Source organism: Triturus cristatus, chromosome 11, assembly GCF_964204655.1.
Source record: "Triturus cristatus chromosome 11, aTriCri1.1, whole genome shotgun sequence".
Lineage (NCBI taxonomy): Eukaryota > Metazoa > Chordata > Amphibia > Caudata > Salamandridae > Triturus > Triturus cristatus.
This window is the reverse complement of record NC_140594.1, coordinates 868,436,527-868,462,465: the sequence shown is the minus strand read 5'-3', so window position 1 is coordinate 868,462,465 and position 25,939 is coordinate 868,436,527. Positions and strand designations below refer to the sequence as shown.

At 42.6% G+C, this 25,939-nt stretch overlaps 1 protein-coding gene across 1 annotated transcript in view; it reads right to left on the bottom strand.

Moving 5' to 3' along the window:
* IFT80 (intraflagellar transport 80) overlaps positions 1–25,939 on the bottom strand; it is a 455,321-nt gene that overhangs the window by 316,743 nt on the left and 112,639 nt on the right. The window contains exons 6-7 of the mRNA XM_085634720.1: positions 17,362–17,471; positions 5,527–5,616 (exon numbers count right to left, since the gene is read on the bottom strand). Of these exons, the coding sequence (XP_085490846.1) occupies positions 5,527–5,616; positions 17,362–17,471 (200 nt within the window). The remainder of the gene's footprint in view (positions 1–5,526; positions 5,617–17,361; positions 17,472–25,939) is intronic.

Sequence of the window (25,939 nt, the reverse complement as noted above, 5' to 3'; positions counted from 1 at the left end):
AAATAACGATGGATTTAGCCTAGATCTTTGTGACTGGGGCTGAATGTTTGCATTGTTCAGCATTCCGTCCATCATTTGTTCCTTTTGCTCAAGGCACAATAGAGACAATTTTTGACATTTAGGTGCACCAATTTCACATTTTTAGGGCATCTCCAGGGGAGGGTCAGGTTTTATTGGCTAGTCACACCATTAAAGGAGCTGAATGTTTAATGAGTGTCCTATTAGAACCTGTGCATTCCATAAATGAATGTGAAAATGTAAAAGTCATTATTTGACCCCATTTATTTCTCCCTAACTTTTCTAGAGCGAAGAACCCTCCTTAAATGTTCTAGAAAAAGTCTGGCTTACTCGCTTCAATCACTAGCTTAATTCAGGGACCTATTTTGCCCCAGCACTTTCAAAGATCATGCCTGCACCCTAATATAGATGGTATCTAAAACAGACATTTGCTTATGTTTTGTTATCATATTTATCATGCAGTTGTTATTGAACTTCAGGAATGTAAAATATTGTGATGTCATCAGGGTTACGGTCATGTGGCATTACTTCCTGCTATAATCCAGGGTCAAAAGTCATTTCATGTCACTTCATGTAATGTCATGAAGATCAAAGTGGATATGTTGTCACTTCCGCTACCCCAGGCATTTTCGTGAATCAACATCCATGCTGGTCACTGTGCAGGATACAGCTTCTAGCAATTACCATCTGAATATTTCATATGGTCATGTTTACTCTTGTACTGGCAATCTCTGTCTAAACCCAAAAATGTACAATATTTATTTAATATTGAAATATGGAGGGATGCTAGCAATGGATCTTAGACGACCTGTGACAAATTGACTTAGTTAAATTATGTCACAAAATGTATAAAAATCATATAACACACTCACAAAAAGTCTTGATTGAAATAATATCAATAAACAATCATTTCTTAGCAGACTTAAGTTAGCACTTTTAAGCCTCACAAGTACATTACAGTATGAAATTCATTGAATAAATGTTGTATCCAAAGGAGGGATATTCAACTCCAGGACTCAAGAGGCATACTCAATCCAGGTGTTTTGGCTAAACACTTACAACTTAAACTATTTTTTGACAGATCATTTACATTTATATGCATTCTGTGTGTCAGTTTAAAAAATATGATTTGACTCCAGGCTCTGAGTTGGACTGCTGGTTGCCTCTAAGCAAAATAAATCAAATATAGGTTGAATATGTATCAACACGCAATTCCTAAACAAACAATTGTTACTAAACTCATATTGGCTGTGTGAAAATAATTTAACATCACAGGCTAGAATATAAACTAATAAAATAATATGGATTACAAGCTATTCATGCTAAAATACTTGAGAAATTGAATGCATTACTTTAATATATAAGACTTGTGGCTGCAGTAATTTGCCGTCAAGAGTAGGTCAAATTTGAAGAGCGACATGCCTTAAATAACTCCTAGCAGGAACAGCAATATCTTGTTTGATATATATATATATATATATATTTGTAAATGGAAAGCACAAAAGGAGCAACTGTCAGGATTCTGCCATCCCCCTGCTAGGTGTCAATCAAGAGGGCTTTCAGAAACCAGCTTTTACATCAGAAAAACAAATTATACCCATTCACTTAGCAAATTAGCTTCTTTTCACTCTCCAGTGCAGGTCACTGTCCCACATCACTGGTGCATTATGGTACTTGTAGTTCGCTTTTTGTCATAATACCTTTCCAAGATTGCTTCCTGGTTGTGGTTCTTTGTTCCCTAGCTTAGTTCCTGGACTGTACACTTATTCAGACTCTTAGTTTTGCATTCTGGACCACTCTCTAAGCTCCAATCCACACTCGGTTCCAGGCTTTCCTATTCCCTGTCTTGTGTCTCCTGGTTTCTCTGGTTTTCCCTTTTAAAAGCCCCAGTTCAGTCTTCACCTCATAAGTTATTCCATGATACCTTGTACCTGTGTTATTACTTGAACATGCGCTCTTCTTCAGAGCCTCTGGCTATTTCAGCCTGGTGAGCCCAGAGTACAGTGGCTTGCCAATGACTTGATTGTTGAGTCTCTTCGGGCTCCTTCGCATCCCTGCTGTTTTTCAGGGATGCTTTTTGATTCAGTTCCGATCTCTTGTTTCCCTGTGATTTTCATTGCTTCTAGCATTATCTGTCCTCTTTCTAATTTGTCGTGTTACATATAAACTCCTTCCCTTATGTTCTGTGTATTCCATGCCTGAGATTCCGGTCCTGCTTTCCTGAGCCCAATTCTCTATTTCTGTGTTCTCCTTGCCACATATTCCGTCTATTCCAGTCCTGAACAATATTTTGATTCAAGTCCTGCTTTTCCCTGAGCCCATTTCTTCTTTCTTTGTTCCCTCCACTGTTTTCCTTTGTCTCCTGGTCTGTTTATATTATAATCTTGATTGTCTCTGCTACCAAGGGTGGCAGTTAGAGTCTGAGGCTTGTGCCTCTGGCACAGAGAACCACCTAGCCTCTTTCTCCATGGGAGCTGATGGGTGTCTCCCCGAACTCTTTGAGATTCATGTGCTCCTTGCTTTTTTGTTAGATCTTTCACCTCACATTGCGATCACTATTCATGAAGTATACAAGCTCTCATTTATGATAGTTTGTCATCTCTCTTGTACTACCTTGTTGTAGCACTTGTGTATCTTAAAGTTTCATGTAGCAGAGTTTCAGTTTCCTAACCATTCCTGCCCACTCCAGTCCTCAGCTTCTGTCCTCCTTTACGTTCCAGTGTTCAGGTGCTTCCTTGTATTTTTACCTCTGCACTGGAAATCTATTTTTCCTACAGAAAGCTCAGACCCACCATATTCCAGTCTGGCCTCAAACTCACCCAACTAGTCTCCCGACAGCAACTGATAAACCCACTTTACCTTGGCATCGTGAACATCTAAAATCCTGTGCTTCTAATTACTATACCTTTCAGGGGCATTATCAAAGCACTATTGTTACTAATTCTAAGTATATGATGAGAGGCCTGCATGTAACATTATAAAGGGCAAAAACACCGCAGAGAACTTTCTCACCAGTGGTAACCTCAGTATTTGTAGTCAATATGATCCTTTTAAATCATGAATATGGAAATAATATTAAGGAACGTAGCCAAGTCACAGACAGAGGACAAGCAGTGCATACTGAGGTGGACCTATGAATCTAGAGCTGCAAAATGTGAATCTTTCATTGCTTTTATATCAAGAACCCCTCCATTTCCAGGACATGAAAGCAAGAATCTACAAATATGAACAAGCCAGTGTAAAGTCAAGTAGCTTCTTTTGCTCTGGTGGAATGAGATGTATCCTTTGAGATACAGGAGCCCCATTGATGTGACAGGGAGGCAAGAGCTGCCAAAAAGACAATGGAAGCTCAAAGGCTTGCTATCTATCTATACAAATGCTTGCGACCAGAGAGGAAAAGCTCAGAGATGTTCTGCTTAGCTCTCTGATGAAGTTGCAGGACAATTTATATACAGATCTATCAGTATTAGTCTCAGGCCACAGAAAAAAATAGCTAGGATAACAGATCACAGGGTTTATAAAGAAATGGGAAGTCATCATGGGAACAAAAGAAATATCTTTTTGAAGTAATACAGCCTTTCTGAAAGTCTATATATTAACTCAGAGAATGTGGATTTCATTAACTCAGTTATTCTTCAGGGGTTTTGTGTAATACCAACAAAACATGACAAAGTGAAGAGCGTCCCGTGGTCGGTATTACACCAAGCCCTGAATGTATTTTACATTGCATCTATAGATGGGAAGACATTTTCAACAAGTGCGCCCACGCAATAATGTTTTTACAGTTATCTGGTGTATTTTTAACTCTATTGTCCGTTTTTTAGCGGCAGCTGTCACACATAGGTCTTTTGAAGATTTACATTATCCTCTTGTCTCTTCAGATGTTTATATCATGTTAATTTAAACACTCCGGTGACCAGTTTCATGTGAATGACCATGAGTACGACTTTGAATATTGAAGCATTTTATGATAGGCAATTTGACGTGTTTTTGTACCTTTTTCGTGATTATGTTTATCTTGTATAAACTTCAGCAAATATTATGTGGTACATTAAGTAGTGTTTGAGTGAGTTTTGCTGAATGTTCTTTTAATGTCTTTTTAATGTATTTTGTCATATTATGTTTTTTACTTTTAGGGTTATTCTTGTGATCACCAAAAGACTAATTTCTGTGGCATTTTTTGTCAGATGGATATTAATTCTAACCAAAGAGTTCATATTTTAGAAATCTCTCTAGGCATCAGACTGGGTCTGGAAAATTTGCAGAAGTTGACCTAACCAGCTTTAGGCAGCACCAACCACTTGGCCATTGACGTTACTCCTGCATTACTGGACTACAAAGACTTCATCTAATGGATTAGGCTTGGTGCAGATTCTTCATTTAGAAAGATGAGGATCTGAGAACTTACATATTACAAAGGCGTAACAGAAGTGTGCTTAGTTTAAAAAAGCGCTATGGTGTCAAACTATAATGATTTAAGGGGCTAGTCAAATAGCAATAACATAAAAACTGTGATCGCTGAGAATAGTTATTCCAACCATCGATATATCTTGATCTATGTACTAGGAATCACGTTTTATCTCCAAATCCACCGTCAAATAAGTAGGCAATTTAAAATCTTCCTCTAAGATCAAAGGTTGCCTGGAAGAGATGATGCTTGTAGTCCGTTGATAGCTCTAAAAAACAAAGGTGTCAGTACTACTAAAGGTCTTTATTTTGATAAAGGCTTTCCCATTAAACTCAAAATCCTCAAATTGATTTAGTGCAACCAGTGAGGTATCTCAAAGAAAATTTGCTAAGTCAGTGCTGAGAATTTGAAAGTGATCTGTATGAATAACAATCCAGGCAAAGAAAAAGCAGAGTTGATCACTTGCTTCAGCGGTGCAAAATTGATTTCTTTTTAAGTGATCTAAAAATGTAGCAATTTTCTATTTAAGGGACAAAAGGGGAGACTATCTATTAATGCTTGGATGAGAACGTACATCATCAATGCCATTACCTTCCACTGCCTCAACTGGCATACCTGTCTCAGAGAGAAGAGAGTGCTTCCAGGACTTGGCAAAGTTAATCACTCTGGTACGGGCAATAAACCCACTCTTTTCTACTTTAAAAGTGGAAGTTTGACAGGGACTTCTAACCACAGCTCCAGAATGGAATAAGTGTTGCTCAAATTTGCACCGGTTGGTAGTGTATTATGCAATCTATAAACAGGCATCACTGCACGATATGAAAACCTAAGCAGATACTATTAAAAATAGAGGTTCAAAGCCGGGAACCATAAACTTTAATAAAATGTACTTGAGCATACAGCTGCAACGAAAAAATGGATATGAAACATCTGGAGCACGTTAGTTGTCTCATGACACCAAGAAGTCAAAACACTCAAGTAATAAGGTGTTCAACATTTCGAGCTACAGTAGATATGAAAATAAATTTGACTGAAGATCTTGCTGGAGAAATCAAAAGTAAAGAAAGGTGATACTATGGGAGAGAATTAAACTGATATACCTTATATTTGCAGTCTTCGCCAGCAGAGATGATTTGATCATTGACAGCGTTCCAATCAACCTTTAAAATAACACCGTCATGGGCCTTCCACTGTTGAAGTAATAAACAAGACAAAAGAAAAGTTGAGATAAACTTTAAAAATATACATATTTTATGGATTTTGACTAATGTACTTTAACACCATGTATAACTGCTAACGAAATATTTTGATATATGCCTTACATATGACTACATTGGGTAGTGTGTATGTGAAAGTGGTCACTGAAAAATAAATTCTGCAAATATCATGGCATTGCTAAGAGGGGGAAAGACAACAAATTAGAAACCATGTTATATAGTCGAATATATGCTATTTGCCAGAGATTTATCCAACTAATTGGCTGAGTCAGCAATGAGAAACACAATAGAGGTACAACATCTGATCCACATCGTACAAGCTCATTGAATGGATATTCACCTAAGAAAGATAGACCATCAGAATCCATTAACTCTGAAGCATTTGATCAGCTGTCTATACATGTGAGAATTTATTATAATTCATTGTCCTTGTTGCTGAGTGGCATAATGATCTGCACAACTAGTGCTTGTATCTTGGAATGCAATCATGTCACTAAGCATGTTATTATGAGTAAGTTCTTGTGGTTTGAACTGCAGCGTAAATTGTATGGAGAACTCCACTTACCAAAGCACAATTGATGGTTCTGTACTTTATCTCCATTAAAGTCTTCCAGCTTTCTTTACCATCAATGTACAGGATTTTTATGGAAGTGGTGATGAGAATGGGATATAGAGCAAAACCAGTCTGATGTTTCAATCTAAGCAAATTATAATCTATAATCGTTAAAGACACCTTATTTGCTTTGTGTAAGAAATTAAATTATTAGTTATGACGGATGCGAGTCCATCACTAGTAATACGTCCGCAATTGTCTATTTACTGGGAATCAAGTACCCCATTGTAGCATTTGACTGTCTCATGGTAGTGAGGGAGAGTAGTCCAAGGTCTAGTCAGTGGAGGTGGTGTGGGCTAGTAATCCCACCCTACTGGTACACATCTACACTATTCAATAAATCTTTGCCCAGTCAGTGCCTTTTCTTTTAAAAAGGCAAAGTACTTTTATTACAGGCTACATACACCACTAAATACTGGACCTTAAATTACAAATATGTCCATCAGGATGGAATAGAAATACATTTGGAAACACCCTCCTATCACGTTACATCTCCAAGGTGGCCCTGAACCATATAGCTACAATACCCAAAAGCTATATTAGATGCCACTTCACAGTATAAGGCGTATCATTTTATAGAAAGCAGGCCTACTCGCTATCTCAGGGCGTTACAGCTTAGGAAAAAGCAGCCTCATGTCATGATTTAACAATGCACCACCTTTGAAATCAATGGGCACAATATCAATAGTAAAACACATTAGTTGTAATGGTAAACGGAGTAGTATTAACAACAGTATTTAAAATAAAGCATTTCAATACAAAACATGTCTCAGAGTTTTACGTTTAATATTTTTTTTTTTTAAACATCTGCTTATTGAATGTTTGACAGCATTCCATGCAGTACATCATATTGCAGCCACATTATACTTGTGTACAATGCATTCCTTCAACAGTGAAGTTAACAGTGATTTTAAACATTAGAAACAGTAAATAAAATAAAGAAAAACAGGCAATGGTACTTGAACTGCGTTCATTCTTCAGTAGAGTCGATACCTTACAGAGATATCAGTTTCCCCTCCCTCCAGGCACGATTTCCTTTTCAACTAATACTATCCTTGTCTCCCTTACTGGGACTATTGGTCACTTGACATAAGAAGCAGTCCTGCGTTGGGGCACTGAGCAGCCATGTGGTCCCGGTCCTCACCCCCGCTACAACCATCCAGCAGTCATCAAGGGGTCAGAGCGATCCCAGTTGATCCCCCTGGATGTAGTTCTGCACATCAGAAGGGGTCATGTCCTGAGATCGTGCTCCCCTCCCATCCTCCGCTTCTTGTTCTGTGTGCATAATTTCTAGCAATGCAGCCCATGTTTCCAAGTCCTCCTGTAGCTAGTCATCCCTGCGACTAAACTTCAAATGTATTTCCTCATCAATCGGCAACTCGTCTACATCCCTGCACCATAGTGTCATGGAGGGGGCCCTGACACACAGCCATCCCTTATCATCAACTCTCCTCTTAGCCAAGGCTAACACCAGCTTCGTGAATTTCCAACACATGTCCCCCACCTCACTTTCATGCCATGTGTAGGAAGGAGGCTCTTTCCCTTCCCCACCTGGGCCAATCCGTTCCTCTACCTGCATACATCCTGCTCAGTGGCATAACGAAAATTGAGGGGGGGGGGGGCCTGCAAGATAGGTGGAGGGGCCCATTTCGGACTCTATCAGGAACTCTCCGGCTGAAGTGCTGTGCTGAGGGGGCTCCCTGGAGTTTGGGGACCTCCCCCCCTGCACCGCAGGGGCTACGGGGGCCTGTGTTACGCCCCTGAATCTGCTGAGCTTCACTGGCGTCAGGTAGGTTCGATGTACAAAATAAAAATGTGTCAACTTAAATATAGCATTGCATGAGACTGTCTTAACCAGTGAGCAGGTCGCGTTCCATTCCTGGTCTGTTAGGGGTGTCTCAAGATCCTCCTTCCATGTTCTCTGCGCCAGCAGGTCTTCCCAGGTCCTATCCTTCTTAGGTGTTTTGTAAATATGCGTCAACATATGTCTTGCAGAGTCTACCATCAATAACAAATGTGAGGTTTCCGTATGCCGAGGAGCTTTCTTGAAGTCAGTGCAGGCCTGGAGACTTATTGGAACAACCAGGTTTTGAGGGCCATTCTAGAATTCCAGAAGTAAGGTGATGGTCCGGAGGTGACTGAGGAGGCTGTTCCAGATCTTTACGGCAATGTGAGAGAACAACATCATCCACTTTTGCTTCGGTAGAAGCTGGGAGTATGGGCAAGTGAAAGAGTGTAGTCTTCTTGATGGTTGGTGGAAGTTCAGGTGGTGGTTAATGTAGGTGGGTCCTTGGTTGTGTAGAGCCTTGTGTGCATGGGACAGCAGCTCGAATTCGCATCTCTTCTGTACGGGCAGCCAGTGGAGTTTCCTGAGGTGGGGTGTGATGTGAATTCGTCAGGGAAGGCTGTGGGTTGTGTATGGGCTGAAGTCTCTGTAGAAGGTGTGTGGCAATTCCTACGTAGAGGGCATTGCCATAGTCCAGTCAGCTGGTGATGAGGGCTTGTGTCACGGTGAGTCTTGTGTGTAGCCACTTGAAGACCTTATGTAGCATGCGCAGAGTGAGCTATGGGGATATTTCCAAGGAATGCCATAGTGAATCCTTAGTTCCGTGTGGAGTGAGGCCTGGTTGGGGCGGGCAAACTTCTCTTAGCCTTAATGTAGCAGGTTTGGATACATTTGACAATCAATTCAGCTATGCCCGCCTTTGATAGAGCATGTCATTTGTGGGCTGGGCAAAAGCAACTAAAAGATGTGTTTTGCAAAAGGACTTGGTTCTGTCAATGTAATACATGAGGCCACGCTTGGCATCAAGGGTATGAAGGATCCGCTCTACGACTGAGTCTGGCGGAGGAAAAAGGACTTGGAGCCCAACGAACTGGTTAACATGGAAGGGGGATACCACCTTAGAAGGGAATCTAGGGTTAGCTCTGAGGACAATGCTGTCATTATGAACTTGAAAGAAAGGCTCCTCTAAAGTGAGGGCTTTTAACTTGCTAACACGCCTTAAAGATGTAAGAGTGACTAGGAAGGCAACTTTTCAGGAGAGGAATTGCAGAGAGCATGAATGTAGAGGCTCAAAGGGAGGACTACGAGTCTGGTAAGGACAGCGATAAGGTTCCAGACGGGTGCGTTGTACCCTTGGTGGGATAACCTGTTTAAGTCCTTCCATGAAAGCTTTGATGACAGATTTTGGACAAAGAGGAGTTATCCCTGTTCTTCATGTAGGCTGCAATAAAGGCTAAGTGAAGACATATGGAACTGTATTATAGACACACTTTCTGCAAATGGAGCAGGTAGCAGCCAATATCCGGAACTGCAGGTTTAAGCAGGCCCGGGTAGTTGAAAATGCAGTAATGGACACACCTTCTCTACTTGGCAGCATAGTGGGCTTGTGTAGTAGATCTACAAGCTTTGTTGAGGATAGACATGCACTCTTGAGGAAGAGTGACATAGCAAATTCAATGATCTCAGGAGCCAGATTCCTAGATTGTGCTGCCTGGAGCTGGGGTGCCTTACTGTGCCTTGGTTCTGAGTGAGAAGGACGACCTGTTGGGGAGCTTCTTGTGGGGGACCACTGACAGCTCTATAAAGGTTAAGAAACAGGTTGTCTGATCCACAGCGGAGCCATCAGGATGAGAGTGAAGGAAATTTGCCGATGCTTCTGGACCACATACGAAGGAGTGGGAAAGGGGGAAAAGCATAGGCAAAGATCTCCTACCAATTCATCTATAGAGCACTGTCCAATGACTGTGGGTGTGGGAACCTGAGCAAAAGTTTGGCACTCTGCGTTTTGGGCAGTGGATAAGAGCTCCATCTTGGGGACACTCCAGTGGTGGAAGTTTAGGAGTAGGACTTGTGGGTGTAGTTCCCACTCGTGGACTTGTTGCCGCATCCTGCTGAGCAGATCTGCAAAGTCATTGTTCACTTCGGGAAGGTACTCTGCTAGGAGGATTATCCAATAGTGAAATGCTCAATGCCCAATGCTTTGCACTAGTACTGACAGCTTTGGTGAGTGTGTGCTGCCTTCCTTTTGGAGAGAATACCGACTGTCATGTTGCATTTCCTTATCAGGACTACCTTGTGCTGAATCTGCTGGAAACAAGCCTTGAGAGATAGCTGGATAGTCAGAAGCTCAAAGTAATTGATGGGATGGCCCCTTTGTTGTGGCAACCACATGCCCTGAACAGTCAGTTGTGGACAATGCTCTCCCCCACCCCAAGAGCATGGTGTCTGTGGTGATGGTAACCTGTGGAACGGGATCCATGAAGGACTGCACTACAATACATTGCTGCATTTCCACCTCTGGAAATTGCAATGGGTGCTGCCCTGTATCAAAATTAGATCCTCCCAGTGACCATTCATTTCGGACCATTGTGCTGAAAGGCATTGCTGCAGCAGACAATGTGAAGTCTGGTGAGGGGAACTATGGCTAGGCATGAGTCTATCATTCCAAAAAGGCACCTAACAGTTCTGACTGTTAATTAACAATATGGCTGAAAAAGAGGTTTGAAATGCTTGCACCTGTCCTGGACTTGGGCAAGCCTTGGCAGGGACTGTAATGAGTACAGTCCAGAAAGTGCCGGATCTGAAGGGGCTATAGGTAGGACTTGATGGTATTTATTGTGAAACCCAAATTGTGGCAGAGGGATATAGTGGCTTGGATGCGAGGAAGACACCGTTTGCTTGAACTCTTGAACAGTCAATCATCCATGAAGGGGAGTATGTAAATGTAGAACTTTCTGAAATTGGGCACTTACCACAAAACGTAGGTAGCAGCCATGAGCAGTATGAATTGGTAAGTGGGAGTAGGCATTCTTAAGATCAAGTGCAGTCATAAAGTCGCCTTGCTGCAGCTGAGGAATGACAACCTGCAGAGTGACCATGTTGAAACGTTCTGGTAGGATGTACTTGTTGAAGGGCCTGTGGGTGAGCCTGGGCCAAAGAGACCCCTCCTTTTTGGGGATTAGAAAGTATAGGTAATACACCCCGCTAGCTATGATGCCGCAGTGGCATTGGTTCTATTGCCCCTTGGATAAGAAGTGCCTGGACCTCTTCCTGAAGAAGGAGCTGGTGACCTGTGGAGAGGGTGTGTCTGTGTGGTGAAATGTATGGTGGCATTGCAATGAGTTCTAGGCAGTAGCTGTGCTCTATAATGGATACAAGCTACTATTCGGATGTGATCTCTTCGCGACGAGGAGGAAACACCTGCAGTCCCTACCCTGACACGTGTAGTGTGATCAGGACAGAGTAGATGGGAGTCACTGCTTAAAGGAGGCGGCTTCTTTAGCCGAGCCTACTTTACCCTAAGCCCTGGTGTTGTTGCCTATGTAGCCCCCTGTAGAATATACCCACGTTACCGTCTGGTCGTATTTTCGTAGATGCCTCCGATAGGAGTCGTAGAGTCTGCACAAGTAGTCTTACTGCCTCCCCTGTACTGCGACCTCTGGAAGGGCACCCCTAGAAGCGGATGTTTGAAGGACACCTATTGCTTTGCACGTGTCTTTCTTGAGCTTTTCAAGCATCTTGTCTACCTGTGGTCTAAAGGTGTTCACCGTCGAACATCAGGTAAAACATATGCTATTGTACTTCTAGCTTAAAACCAGAGACACAGAGCCAGGCTTTACATCGGACCAGGATGCTCATGTTAACTTCCCTGGCTGCAGTGTCAGTCACTAGAGTGCAGTGGACAGTGGTATTCAAAATGGTTTTACCCTCTGTAGCCAGCTCTTGCTCACGCTGCCTATACTCCACAGGGAGGTGTTTGAGAAGTTGCTCTATCTCATACCAGTGCTGTCTTATTGACAGTGCAGGACAATGAAGTTGGCAACCCACCAGTGTGTGGCTGATTGAACTGCCACTCTTTTGCCTTCTGCGGCTAGCTTTTTATCCTTCCTTTCAGGAGGTGAAGTGTCTCCTGTACCCTGGACACTAGTGTATTTCCATGCTTTTTGGAGTAGGAGTGAGTGCAAGGGAACTGACCACAAATGTAGAGAGGGTCATTCAGTGAGGACATATATTTTTTGTCAACTCTAGATGTAATGATGGTGGCCTTGACTGGCTCTTTGAAAATTTCAGGTGCGGTGTTAAGCATTGGCAGCTGGAGGAGATGGGGCATTAGGCAGTGGTGGTGATGGAGGTTGTGGTAGGGGGAGAAGAATGAGGAGGAGGAGGTGAAGAAAGGAGAGCGCTAGTACCTCTGTCTCCTTGTGTCTCTTATGCTTTTGAGGAGGTGGAGGTTCTAAAGCAATTTGCTGCTCAAACTTTGACTTCCTCTTCCTTGAAGAATCTTCTGCGGCTTTGGTTGGCAGCTTGGTGGGGATTCTGCCAGTTTGAGGGTGGATAAATAGACACATTTGGAAAGCATCTAACTCCATCTAGGATGTTGGAAAATTGGTTGCTCTGATTGTTTGGAGCTCGAAGTTGAGAGGTTCTTCAGCACAGAGTTGGTCTTTGGCATTGATGGGGCCTTCGGCGCCAATGTTGTTTTCGGTGCCAGTGGCGGCTTCAGTGCAAATGTTAGCTTCGGTGCCAGAGTCAAGAAGATTGTCAGCTCTGAAGGGTGCTGTGTGTTGTTGGCTCTAAGGCTTCGGTTAGTTCTGACCATGGCCCGAAAGCAGTGGTGGCCTGGCAGACTGTTGTGTCTAGGTTTGACACCCAACCCCCACTGGGGCAGTGCTCGGCCTGTCTATGTGGTTGTGAGTGGGTGCCAACAATACTCATGGTTGAAGATGTCCACGATTATGGGCTCAGGATTGTGTGGCTGTTTCCCCACAGATTTGGAGTGTGAACTGGCCTCTGAACTGGACCTGCAGGGCCTCTGATGAAACGGCCTCTTCCTCAACTTCGATCTTGCGGACCCTGAAGACATTGGGGTTGTCGTCGATCTCCTGTTTCTGCATTCTTTGATGGGCCCACCTCTGCTCGTATATGTACTGAAAAATCTTGTTTGATCTGAAGGTGAAGCATGTCTGGAACATGATATTTATGTGCTAGGGAAAAAGGCAGAGATTGCAGACTTGATGGTGGTTGGTCCAGGAGAACTTAGAGTGGCACTGGAGGCAGAACTAGAAGAGAGTCCTTTCCATAACTGACCTGGCATTCTTGTCAACGGGATAACAGAAACGATGGGTAAATGACCCTGTGAAGGAGTCAAGGCCCCAGCAGTTGGGTGCCAAGGTAAGTCTGGTTTTTGGTGGTTTGTTTTGTCGTTCAAAGATGAAGTAGGATCAAGGATTATAAGAACCACTTTCAGAAGGCCATGGGGCAAGCAGAAGCTTCTGGGCCCAACCCCGAGGGTTGAGGCTTTTTAATCCTGATGGCCCGTGGCCCGACTTACTTTATAACCTAGGAACCGGACCAAATACCCTTTCTTCACTTGATTCTCAGTAGTATCGTGAGCAGTCCAAGGCTTCTCGTAAATGCAAGGGGGAGGGGGTGTTGAACAAAAGCTCACAACTTAAAATAAATTCAATAGCAACAATAAATGATTGTCAAATCAAGTCAAATACTTGTTTTTACGACAAAAGGAGTATTTATATAAGGCTACACAGGTAAATGTGGCATACACAAACAACACACAGTTCCCTGTGGATCTAGGTCCCCGATTCCCACTTTCCTCTCACTAATGGTAGTGGTTATTCCCCATTCACTATGCGAAATTCAGGTTAAGCCCCACAAGTGGTCGGAGTCTTAAAAGTGCTCCAAGGCCCAAAGCAATATGCGGCAGAACAAGTTCTCCCAGGGCCTCCTGGCCCTACGATCAGTCTTACCAGAGTCCCCAAGAGCGTTTCACTTTCGATGTCACAGAGGTCTGCAGCATCGCCCAACAGTAAGTAGAACTTGCGACTGAGCAAGGGCAGCGGCTGGGCATCCACGGCACTTCCTCCAGTGAGATGGTAAATTCCTCTGATCTTTCTTACAGGTCGGGGGCAATTGCTTGGTCACCACACTGTCCTCTCCTCTGGACAATGACGTCACCACACTGTCCTCTCCTCTTCATGGTGGCTGCCTCTGGCATATGGGGTCACCCACGTTATCAGTAAATGGGCAATGGCTCAATCATTACAGCAGTACTTTTGTTTTCACAATGACCTTCTCTGGGTTACATGGTTGCAGACTTCACTCTATACACGGGCAACGGCCAGATTGGCATGGCAGTCGTGCAATCTTCACAATGGCCAACTCTGGCATATAGGATCGCTTTTTTCGCTCCGCAATCCAGCTATGGCCAGAACTGTGCAGAAACCGTGGGGGATCTACTTGTCAGGATCCCCCACTGGACCTTCAAGCGCTCTCCTCTTCCTCACAGGGCACACTGGTCTTGGCAAGCAGGCCGAAACTGGTGCTCTAGGCTCCAGGGGCAAGTAGTCTTGAATTTCCCTGGGTGATATCCCCTCACCCTGCTGGGAGACTTTAGCCCCCTGTCCTGGTCACCGGCAAAAGTCTAGCAGAGCTTCTCCTCTTCGACATACAGCTTGTGGATGCTTGAAGGTTGATCATTCAAGGCCTTGAGCTACCCTTCTTATAGTCTATTTCCAGACTCAAAATCTGCTCCTTTTGAAGTGTCCACTCCTCTGTCCTACCCATCCTTCAGAAAGCAGTCTGTCACAGCAGGAGTGACACTATATCTTATAGCCTCACAGCACGGGCCATGGGAGTGACTAGAGGATCATACCTGGATATCAATCACAGTAATATGAGACTCAAAAGGTTTCCCCAGGACCCTGGCCCTACTCTATGATTATTCTATTAGCCACATATCCTTCCTGGGATGTGCCCAGGCACCCTATGAAGTGTACCCAAGAGCCTGGCTCTCCTCCCTCCAGTGTGTGTCAGATTCAGCTCACTAGAATGCAGTAATCCTCAAATCTGTTTGGGTGTATTCCTAAACCTCCTCATGCTCCTCCAATTAACCCTGGGTCTCTCAAAATGGAACCCAGAGTCTTCCATGCATTCTACCATGTGCAGGCACACATGCAAACAGCACACACATGCATAATGCTCAGCACTATGTACTAACTTGAAGTAGATCAAGGGTGAGTTAACACAGAGTAACACAGGTAAAAAGGCATGTTCACTTCTACTGACCCCTATGCATTATGCTGCCACCACCTTGCTGATTAACTCCTGGCAAAGGCAGCTGCCATTCACCACTATGAGGATTGAGCATTGGGTGTCCCTCCTGGTCAAAAAAAGACTGCAATCCGTGAGACAGGCCTATGTCATGGCAAACATGCATGATCTGGGGACGCCTATGACAAAATCAGCACCAGGGATCCAGTCATCATTGCAGCTGGAGTACTCAGGGCAGGGGTGCAGGTATGTGACCATGTGAGGGACTTTTCCATCCCAACTAGGATCCATTATATATTTTCCATAACACAAGAGATGAGTGGTCCCGGTGATGAGCGCTATCAGGTGCCAAACACAGAGCCCAATCAGTCACGTCCAAACCCAATGGTCTAAGGCAATGACTTCCTCTGCAAATGGACATAATTTGTACCAGGCCCAGGTATTGTGATTTAAGGACACAGGAGTAGGTAGCAAGTCTTGATGACTGTTCTAGAGTTAGTCTCTCCCTTTTGACAGACCATTATCTAGCGTTGTTTAGATATCCTTTAACATCCAGCAGTTGAAAAGAAATCTGCAGAGTAATCTGGATTTTTACGCCTTCTATGAGTTCCACATATGACTGTCCTTAAGCATTACTGGCTATCTGTTTTTCTTTCTGATGTTCTGTTAGTTTCAGAATATCTAGTAAAAACACTGACTCCCTTTCGAACCATTTGTACAAAGCCAATCAAAGCCCTCATTTAGCTTACATAATTTTATTATAGTAAAATAAAAAAAGATACGTGGTCTCAGAAGAACTGGGATTCTAAGAGCTAATTTCTGCATGAGGCGAGAACACACATTCTTTGATAGAGCGCCCACCACACTAGCACTAAGAAGCGTGAGACCCCTAGTTCTCATTCATGTTTTTCCTTGGCAGGTTTTCCCCTCCCTTACCAGAAACAGACTAGGCGGGTGACCCTGCAATCATCCAATCAGCCTTGCCCTGCTGGCAACGGTCGTATCCATTCTTCCTCGCATGGTATTAACAGATTCATGGTACCCTGTTAGCCCAGGATGGGCTTTCTACTCCCCCTGCCAGGTTCCTCAGCTAGCGGAGGCAAGAATCCAGGACTCAGTGATGAAAATTAAGTCTAGGTAATACAGCTCAACTGCAGTGTACTAATTGGTTGAGGGTTACTGATACTGAGGCCTGCTCAGTATGCATAGGGTCAAAGACTGACACCCTAATTTAAGGGTAAGGTGGGCAGGAATCGGTGCATTATGAACTTACAAAAGGATTTGGAGCCAACGAGACTTTATCATCAGTAAGTATAATACAAGAGAAAGATAGTCTAGAAGTATAGGCTTGTCTCGAAGATTAAACCAAATGCCAGGTTTAGAGATATTTCAAATGCCTCCTTAGGGTCTATATCCAACTCTGAGAAAGGTGGTACTTTTAAAGAAAATGAAAAAACTATTGATAGATTCTGTAGTATAAATATCACTGCTAAACAGATGCAAGAGGTACTATACCAAATGCCTAACCCAATCACAATTTGTAGCGACCAATGTTAGTGCTCTGACTGAAGTACACATTCAGTTCAGGGTCAAGTACAAATCCAATGATCTGGGTTAGTAAGAAAATGTTAGAAGTAGGTCCATGTTTTCAATTGGAAGCGTCATCAAGCTTGCAATGTTACTAAAGTTCTCAATTAATATCCCCAGTACATCTAAAAATGTGTTGATACATTTCTATGTCCATGGTTCCCATTCACCATGACACGTGAAACAGAGCGACATTCATTTTAAAGCCACTCACTGCAGGTTTCTTAACTATAAAAATACATCACGAGATCTCATGCGTTATTAAGTGTGCCCCATAACTGCACCCAAAAAGCAGACTCAAAATCAACTATCTTAACTGCAATTCTAGACAATATATTTTACAAACCAAAATAATGAGTAAAAATAGGCCAACGAATGGAAAGGCATTGCAAATAAAATGAGCTCAGAGTGCAGTCTTCACATTTAGTTAAATATGAAGGCATACCTGTAATACTTTTGCACTGGGCTGAAGAGGTTTGATAATCAACTGCTTCCCTGATGTATAAAGGAGTTTTTCTGAATCGGGCCCCCATGCCACAGAATAAACTGGTGTGCCTGTAAGGAAATGGAACATACAGTTCATCCCTCAAACGGGTGCTAATGCATGAAACATAACACATTTCATTGTTGATTCCATCCTTATGCCAAGCTGGCGAGACAGGTAAGGACATACGAATACATAGAAGATTTCAACATTGGAAAACCATCAGAAAATGAGTTTGTGGATCACCGATGGAATAAGCATCAGCAGAGGAATACCAGGTATTTTGGCAGGTAAGTTATATTTTCCCTTTAACGACTCTATTCTGTCCTTAAGCGTGAAGTTTTGCCATTCTGTTTTTTCTCCTGTAGTAATTGGATATATAGCAAGAGTTCTCCACAGATAGGAAATAAAGCCTCAAGATGCCTGGTTTAACCAGTATCAGTGGGACTGTTCAATTGTGGAATTAGAAAGGAGGTGTCTTAAACCTCTCAGTGACGAGGGTAACTAACTCCCTTTATTCATTTCTTAATTCAAACAAACAAACAAACAAAAAAACAAAAAACAGAATTGTTTCAGTTCATGCCTGGTGTGCATTTTCACTCTGCTGTAGTTCCGTTTTTACACATCAAAATGATTTATAATATAATTATGTTCCTACAATATACCAGGCAACAACAGAAATAATTTGTAAGCATTTTTTCTTTCGCCTTCGATTACAACGTGATGATTACAACGTGAGTCATGTACATTGCTAGAGAGAATGAAATTATAAACTTTTTAATTGTCGACTGCAATGTAGTATTCGGCGTGGTGGAACCGGATGTTGCACAGAATGTACCTGGACTAAACAGAAGCTGTCTGAGGTTAGGCTCATGGACGGATAGCAGTAAGGCAGCTACTTTGTCGTTAATCCAAATGCATGGCCTCAAAATGGTATCGGACAAGAACAACTACCACCCATCGTCATTGCTCTTCCAGCTCCACCACGACTGACTAACCACCTCACAGAAAAAAACTACCAAACTATAAGGTCTCCAGCACCTCACTACAACTAGTGGTGTGTCAAATATTTGGTCACAAAATGTGCAATCTCGCTAAATAACTGAATATGAAGCCTATTTCATTACTCAAAGGTCAGACAGGTACTTGCGAGGGGGCTGGACTAAGAAGAAAATGTCTCCTGTAACACATTTTTGTGACCAAACTACTCTCCTGCTGAAAAATGTGCTAAGGTGTGTAGAACTTTGTGATTGCAAAATTAGCACAATTTAGCAAAATTTGTGTATACTAAATGTGGAAATGTAATGCACATAATTAAACTTTTTACCACAGGCATCCATCCCTACCTGCCTCCGGCATCGCCAGAAAATTAAAATACCCCCCACTTTGAACCAAAGCTCTTCTGACACAAAGCAAGTCATCACAACCCTACCCAGAAGAGCTTGCTTGTCTCTTCCATCCAAGTATCTATCTATTCATTCATTTATCCTTCCATCCACCTGCTGATATCCACTATTTCACCTTTACATTCTGTGATCCATTCATTCTTTCATCCATCCATCCTTCAGTCTGTCAAGATTCCATCCATCCGTCCCCATCTATATCCAAACCTATCCATCTTTCTTCAAACCCAGCCATCCATCCGTCCATCCTTTCACTCAGTCATTCATACTTTCACTTATCCATCACCCTTTATACATCCATTCATCCATCCTTTCGCTCATCCATCCAACTATCATCCATCCTCTTTCACTCATCCATCCACCCTTTCACTCCATCCACCCTTTCACTCCATCCATCCACCCTTTCACCCTGTCCATTTATCCTCCATTTCACTCATTCATCCAACCAACTTTTCACTCAGCCACCCATCTTTTCAGTCATCCATCTACTCTCCGATCCATTCAATGATCTACTCATCCATCAATTTACTATTTCACTCATCCAATCCTCCCATGAACCCATCCATCCACCATTTCACTCATACATCTATCCACTCATCCATTCACCTTTGCACTCATCCATCAATTCATCCATCCTCCTTTTCACTCATCCATCATTTCACTCTTTCATCCATGCATCTATCCATCCACTATTTCACTAACTCATCCATCCAATATTCCATACATTCACTCATCCATCCATCTTACCTTTCATTCATTCATCCATCCTTACATTCTTCCTTTCGCTCATTTATCCATGCATGCATCTATTCATCCACTTTCACCTACTCATCCATACACCATTCCATCCAGTCATCTATTCACCTTTTCACTCATCCAACCATCCTCCCTTTAACTCATCTATCCATACACCCATCATTTCACTCATTCATCCATGCATCTATCCATCCACCCTTTCACCTACTCATCCATCCACCATTACATCCATTCACCTTTTCACCCATTCATTCATTCATCCATCTTCCCTCCCTCATTCATCCTTACATCCACCCTTTCACTCATTCATCCATGCATCAATCCATCCACTATTTCATCTATTCATCCATCCACTCACACTTCCATTCTTTCACATTAATTATGAGCCCTTGTGTGCGGAGCTGCAGACAGAAAGAGGCTCATCAAGAACCCACCCAAGCTGGTGCTGCTAAAGCGGGAGTTGGTGACGCCCCTGCCCCAGTATCTTAGTGGCACATCAGACTGCTCCATTTGTACCCCAAACGACTACACCACCAGCCCAACCACATTACTACCCAAGCATCGCACTACTAACCCAATAATTGCTCTGCTCCTTACATAGAACTGCACTACCGGCTGGGGGATAGGGACTGGGATGGGCGAAGTGATGGGGGGAGGGGGGAGAAGGGGGGGGGAGGAAACTTCAAAGTGGAACGCAGACACCCTACTATGTTCGCGGCAAATGTACAGATTGAAATATGGTTCAATACAGTGATTTCCTTGCCACCGCTGCCCGGCCTCAGGGATGTGGGCTCACCAGCTGTGCACGACTGCCTAAATAGCCACGTCTGATATGGCACTGGCAATAGCGGTGCAGGAATGTTATGGCTGTACGCTGCTTATTACATTACATTGTTCTGCAATAAAAACGGTTTAAAAAAAAAAAAATAGAACTGCACTACCTCTTCACTGCACCGCATGACCAATCCACTTCACGATACCACTGACCACCAGTTGTAAACCCGTACCGCTCTATCACACTACCATCACACTGCACCAACATTCCTGCACTACCAGCCCACACTAACATTATCATGCCCACACCACCACACTAACTCCCTCACTATATTTTTAAGGCCAAATAGGACTTTGTTTCCACCCCCCCTTACCTCATGCCATTAATACCACTACAACCACCAAACTGACATCTAACACATATTAACTAACAACACACCACTACATTACCATTCCACACTGCTGCACTACCTTATCCACATTGGAGATGGAGCAACCATCAGGAAAGCCAGTATAAATGGTGCTGAGACTATTAACTGAACAACTTAATATTATTATTATTATTTTTATTATTGCTGGTGGGACCAGGACCACATAAAATCAAGAAAAGTCTGAGCAGAAGCTAATGGGGCAGAGAGCTGGGGCCACTTCCATGGCCTTCAGCATTCAAGGTAATCGTGTTTGACAATTTGAAGCATTGTGAAAAGGTCCCCTAAAATCTTAAAAATTATTTTGAATCTGTGAAGACAGAATCTGGAATATTGTTGAGATCAAGTGTTTACCAAGTTTGAAATGCATATGTGTTTAGGACGTTTGCTAGATGTGGTGGTTTTTCAAGATGCTTTACAAATGTCTTTTAAAGAAAACCCAGCAAAAAGGGCTGTGGACGCTTCCATAGCCCTTGCGGAATGTGCTTCAACTTTCTTCAGTTCATTGATGTATGCGAGTTTGTGATACAAGACGTACTTCATATTGCCAGAGTCTGCTTGGCTATTGATTTTACTTGTTTATTGAGCCCAAGGCAACAAATAACTGGTAAGTTTTCAATAAGTCTTTTATAGTACTTTAATAGAATTTAAGATATCTGATCATATACAGCGACCTCTCTGTTGCTGAGATTGGATCTGAAAAAAAGTTGGCAAGACGGACCTCGGTTTCATATAAAACGAAGAAGGATCTTTAGGTATACACCTTGGATTGATTGTAAACTTACTTTATCCTTTACAAAATGTAAAAAAAATGGCTCTTTACATGCGTGCAATTCGCTTACTCTCCTAGCAAAACTGATGTAAAAACAGAAAAGGTGACTTCCATGAAATATATTTGATTGACGGCCTGAAAAGGTGCAGGCATCAAGGCAGCTAGCACTCTATTGAGCTCCTATTTTTTAGCCTGCTTCGGAGAGGCGGAAACATTTTGAATAGACCCGTTATAAATTATTTTATTAATCTTTGTGCAAAAATAATGATAACCTTTCACATACTCTTAGAAATTATGATATTGTGGCCAGATAACCTTAATTAAAGCATCTGATAGTCCTACTTTTGTTAAATGTAAGAGGGATGGCCAAAATTGGTGAGGTGACATCTCTAGTGGGTTGTTTTTCCTTTGTCGCCCACTGCATGAAATATTTCAACTTCAGATTGTATGTCTTAACCATCAAAGGACACCCTCGCTGCTTTCAATACTTGTTTCCAGGGCTCGCGGATTGGCAAATTTCCAAACACTATGTCTTGATGAGCTATGCTGTTAATCTAAACAATTGTGGTGTAGTATTTTTCTCTTGCTTCTTGAAAGCAGCCCAGGATCTGGCTCGAACTGGATTGGTGTCTGTACTGGCATGTTCTAGAATTCCACATAGCAGTTTTAACGTGCTGATGCCGGAGTTATCTGTATCACTGTACAACTCCTTTATTCTTGCAGAGCCCTTTGGGAATTAGAAGAGTTGAAGGGAAAGCATAAACAAACTTTCCTGTCCAATTTACTGTAAATGCATGCCGCTCTGAGCCGGACAGGGCCACATGCTTGCGAAATTCTTGCATTTACAATGTTGCTCTAATGAGGAGAGCCCTATCGCAGAAAGACTAGGTGCAGTTAGCTGTCATCTATTTCCCACTTTTGGACTCGGAGTATTGTCTCCCAAAAAGGTCTACCACATTGTTTTGCACTCCTAGAACATGCTCCGCAGACCGTTCCACATTGTGTTGAATTGTCCATATTTGTCCACAATCTTTGGGCTTCTTGCGAAAGTAGAAGTTATCTGGTTCCTCCTTGTTTTAATGTATAAAACATGGTTGTGGTGTGGGGTGCACATCTGCGATACAATCTAGTCTGAAGTAGCATGACTATCACAGACTCATGGACAGGATGTACTCACACATTTTCACCTTTAGCACAGCTTAGATCCTAGAGGCAGAATGTTGAGATGACAGCGTAGGGTTGAGGGTGGGAGGTTGAGGGTTCCTTGTTTCCTTTCTGTTGGTTCCATTTGTTTATATTAATGTGTTCAAATGTGTAACCGCCCGTAATGTGAGATGCATTCACTCACAAATATGATGTTTGTAGGAGGTCCAGATATTGTGATGTGTTTAACATGTTGTAAGCCTTGGAACATCCTAATGACATTGTAATTATCAATTGACCCTTTTTTAGGATATATGATACGTGTCTAAATGCTTCTGTCATGTATGCGGTAATGTTCCCCTAACAAATCGCAAAAAAGTTTGTTTTAAAAACAAATGGTTGTGGTGTTCGCCGTAAGCACATGTGTCTTGGCCTATAGGCAGGACAGCTTTTAATGCCAACCTTATTGCTTTGAGTTGCAGGATATTTATGTGCAAGGGCACTCTTCTTTTGTCCACAGTCCATTTGCTTTCGTATCTTTCAAATGTGCCCCCCATCCTGTGAGTGATGCATCTGTAGGTAGGAAATGTTTTGGCTTCATGGGATTCAGTTGCTGGCCTTTGAAGATTTTCTCCTTTTTTATACACCTATAAAGTGAGTGATTGTTCCAGGGACGGTGTTGCTATAATAGCATCGTAACAGATGTTAGATATTCTCCTTTTTTTAAGAATGGTAGAATGTCTTGTAATGAAACCATGAGAAATCTTTGTCTCGTCAAGAATCTGATTAGATTCCTTAGGTCCATGGGTGTCGGCACGTTGGTACATTCTACCATATTGTGTTGGATTGCCCGACACTATAAATCTTCTTGGCAGCGGAGGTAGAGTGTATGAGTGAAGTGACAGAGGGAGCACAATGATGGCCACGGCAAAGTGGTGTTACTCAATATCTGGAGTGCAGCTGACCTGAATCGCAGGGGACTGATATGGTTGACGTTAGGATTGACAGTTGCCTCATATCCAACATTGCGAGAATGTGGGGGACAGAGCAGGCACCGCAGTTGTAGAATGGAAACGAGATATGGATTGGTGTATGTTGGCTGAGAGAGTGATATATATATGAAGGTCGGAGACGGCCCCGAAAGTGGGCGACAATTTGGGGAAACTGGAATAATTACTGGAACAACATTTGTAATGACTGCCTCCTCTAGTCTTGCAGAGCTGCTATCAGGTCCATTTGTATACCTACTCAATGTCCGCTTAAATGGTACATAGGGAGAAGTAATCACAGGAGATGGCAGGTACTGAGATGTTTATGCAACCAAACCAAACGTCACTGCAAAATACTGTTTTGCATTTGTTCTTTATTGTAACATCAATAAAAGATATACCCGTTGCTTGAATCCCAAAGGGAGGCGCAGGGACACAGACCCAAATTCCTTAGTGCAAAATGACTTTATTCTCCGCATATCCGCCATGACGCATTTAGGCCTGAAAAAAAAGATTCCTTCGGTCAAGGGCCGGTCAACAATCCCTTAATCTGAGACAGATTTGAGCAAAAGTTTTGAATGTTTTTCCATCTTGTCTGGACACGTCTTCTATGGCTTTTCTGCTGATCAATTTGGATCTCTACAGTGGTATCTGTTCCGGGTTTTCTTGCTTTTCTTTCCTTCATGGAAATGTAGGTGGGCTTTCCACGAATTCTACGGTGTGACCATGAAGGACAATATCCAACACCCATTTCTGCATAGTAATATGCTACCAATGAACTTAGAATAATGCTATTTTGCCCCTTGCTATTTTGCCCCTGTGGCAGATTAGACAGGGAGCAGATCTCTTTCGGAAAGTGAAGTTCTTTCCACCTTTAAGTTGTATTTCGGGGATTGATTCCCTCTAAGACTTTGACCCCGAAAATTTGATTGGGAAAGCTGCTGTCTATGCTGACAATGCCTGCAATTTGATCCAGATCTCTGATATTGTTGAAAGAAATGATTCTTGATTATATGACTTTTTTCTTTTTATTTCACAACACCTCTAATAATCTAGCTTTCTCTGTGTCTGCTTTTATTGCTTGCAGTGGATAATAAACATATTTCCCAAAAAGGTTAGTCCTATTAAAGGGTATTTCCATTACCAATGGACTGTACTTCTGGCCTGAATGATTTACCTTGCAGCCATCCATATCTATGCATCGCAGTTGTGTTACGCATCTGCCTAAAAGCACAAGGCAAAGCATCCATAGCCGCATCTATCAGGGTAGCGGATGCCTATTCTCTCCCTTATAATTGCCTTACCTTCACCATAACTTCGTCTGGCAATTTTTTTTTAAGTGGTGCGGTGTCACTTCACAGTTGTCTGTCCAATCTTGCAACTATGGCTCATGCATTAGCAATGTTCCTTGCACCCACAGCATGCACATTTACTCTCTTTCTCATTGAATCACACTTATGGCCTTTCTTATCTGTAGGTGCAGTGCATAGAGCTGAAGGATGCCTAGACCTGCACTGTACAGCGGCCTACACCACCAAAAATGTGGATGCATCCAATGGTCTTTTGCCGATTATGGGGCAAATGATGGAATTACCTTTTCACCATGATTTCTTAAGCGGACTCTGCCCTTCTTTTAGTCTTGTGAAAATGTTTTTTGGGGACTTCCCTCTCATGTGAGGAACTAGCAGTTAGCAGCTGACCTGATGACTGCCCCTTACGAGTAAGGTCAGTGGGCATTAACGCCAACTTAGAAGTCTTCTGCACAGATTTCTCAGTGGGAGCCAAAGTAAGCCTACCTTGACTTCCAGGAGGAGGTATTTTCTATTTTTTCTCCAAAAAAGCTAAGGCTAACCTCCAGTCTCTATCTTTTGAAGTCTTTGCCAAAAAAGTATAAATGTTTTAAGGATTATGGCTGGGCTAAAGGCAGTACTGGCATGTTAAATGTGGGTTATTCATGTAGATCTTTCCCCACAAGCTTTGCATGCTCTGAAGCGTGATTTCATTTGGTTTAGTGCGAACATGTTGATAAAATGTTTTCTGTTTGAAAAAATGAAGAAAATCTTTTTTAGAGATCTTCTCCAGAGAGTTCCTCGCTGTAACGTGCACGAGAAAAATCTGACATTTGGTAGTTTCTGTCAAGGGAGTAGCTGTGTGTGCTAATCTGTGATTGGCTGTCATTTGGATCATTCATAAGGATGTGGTTAGGTTGCAGATAATCCACGAAATGTCAATGTTATTGAATCTAATCGTTACACTGTTGTATTAACATTGTTA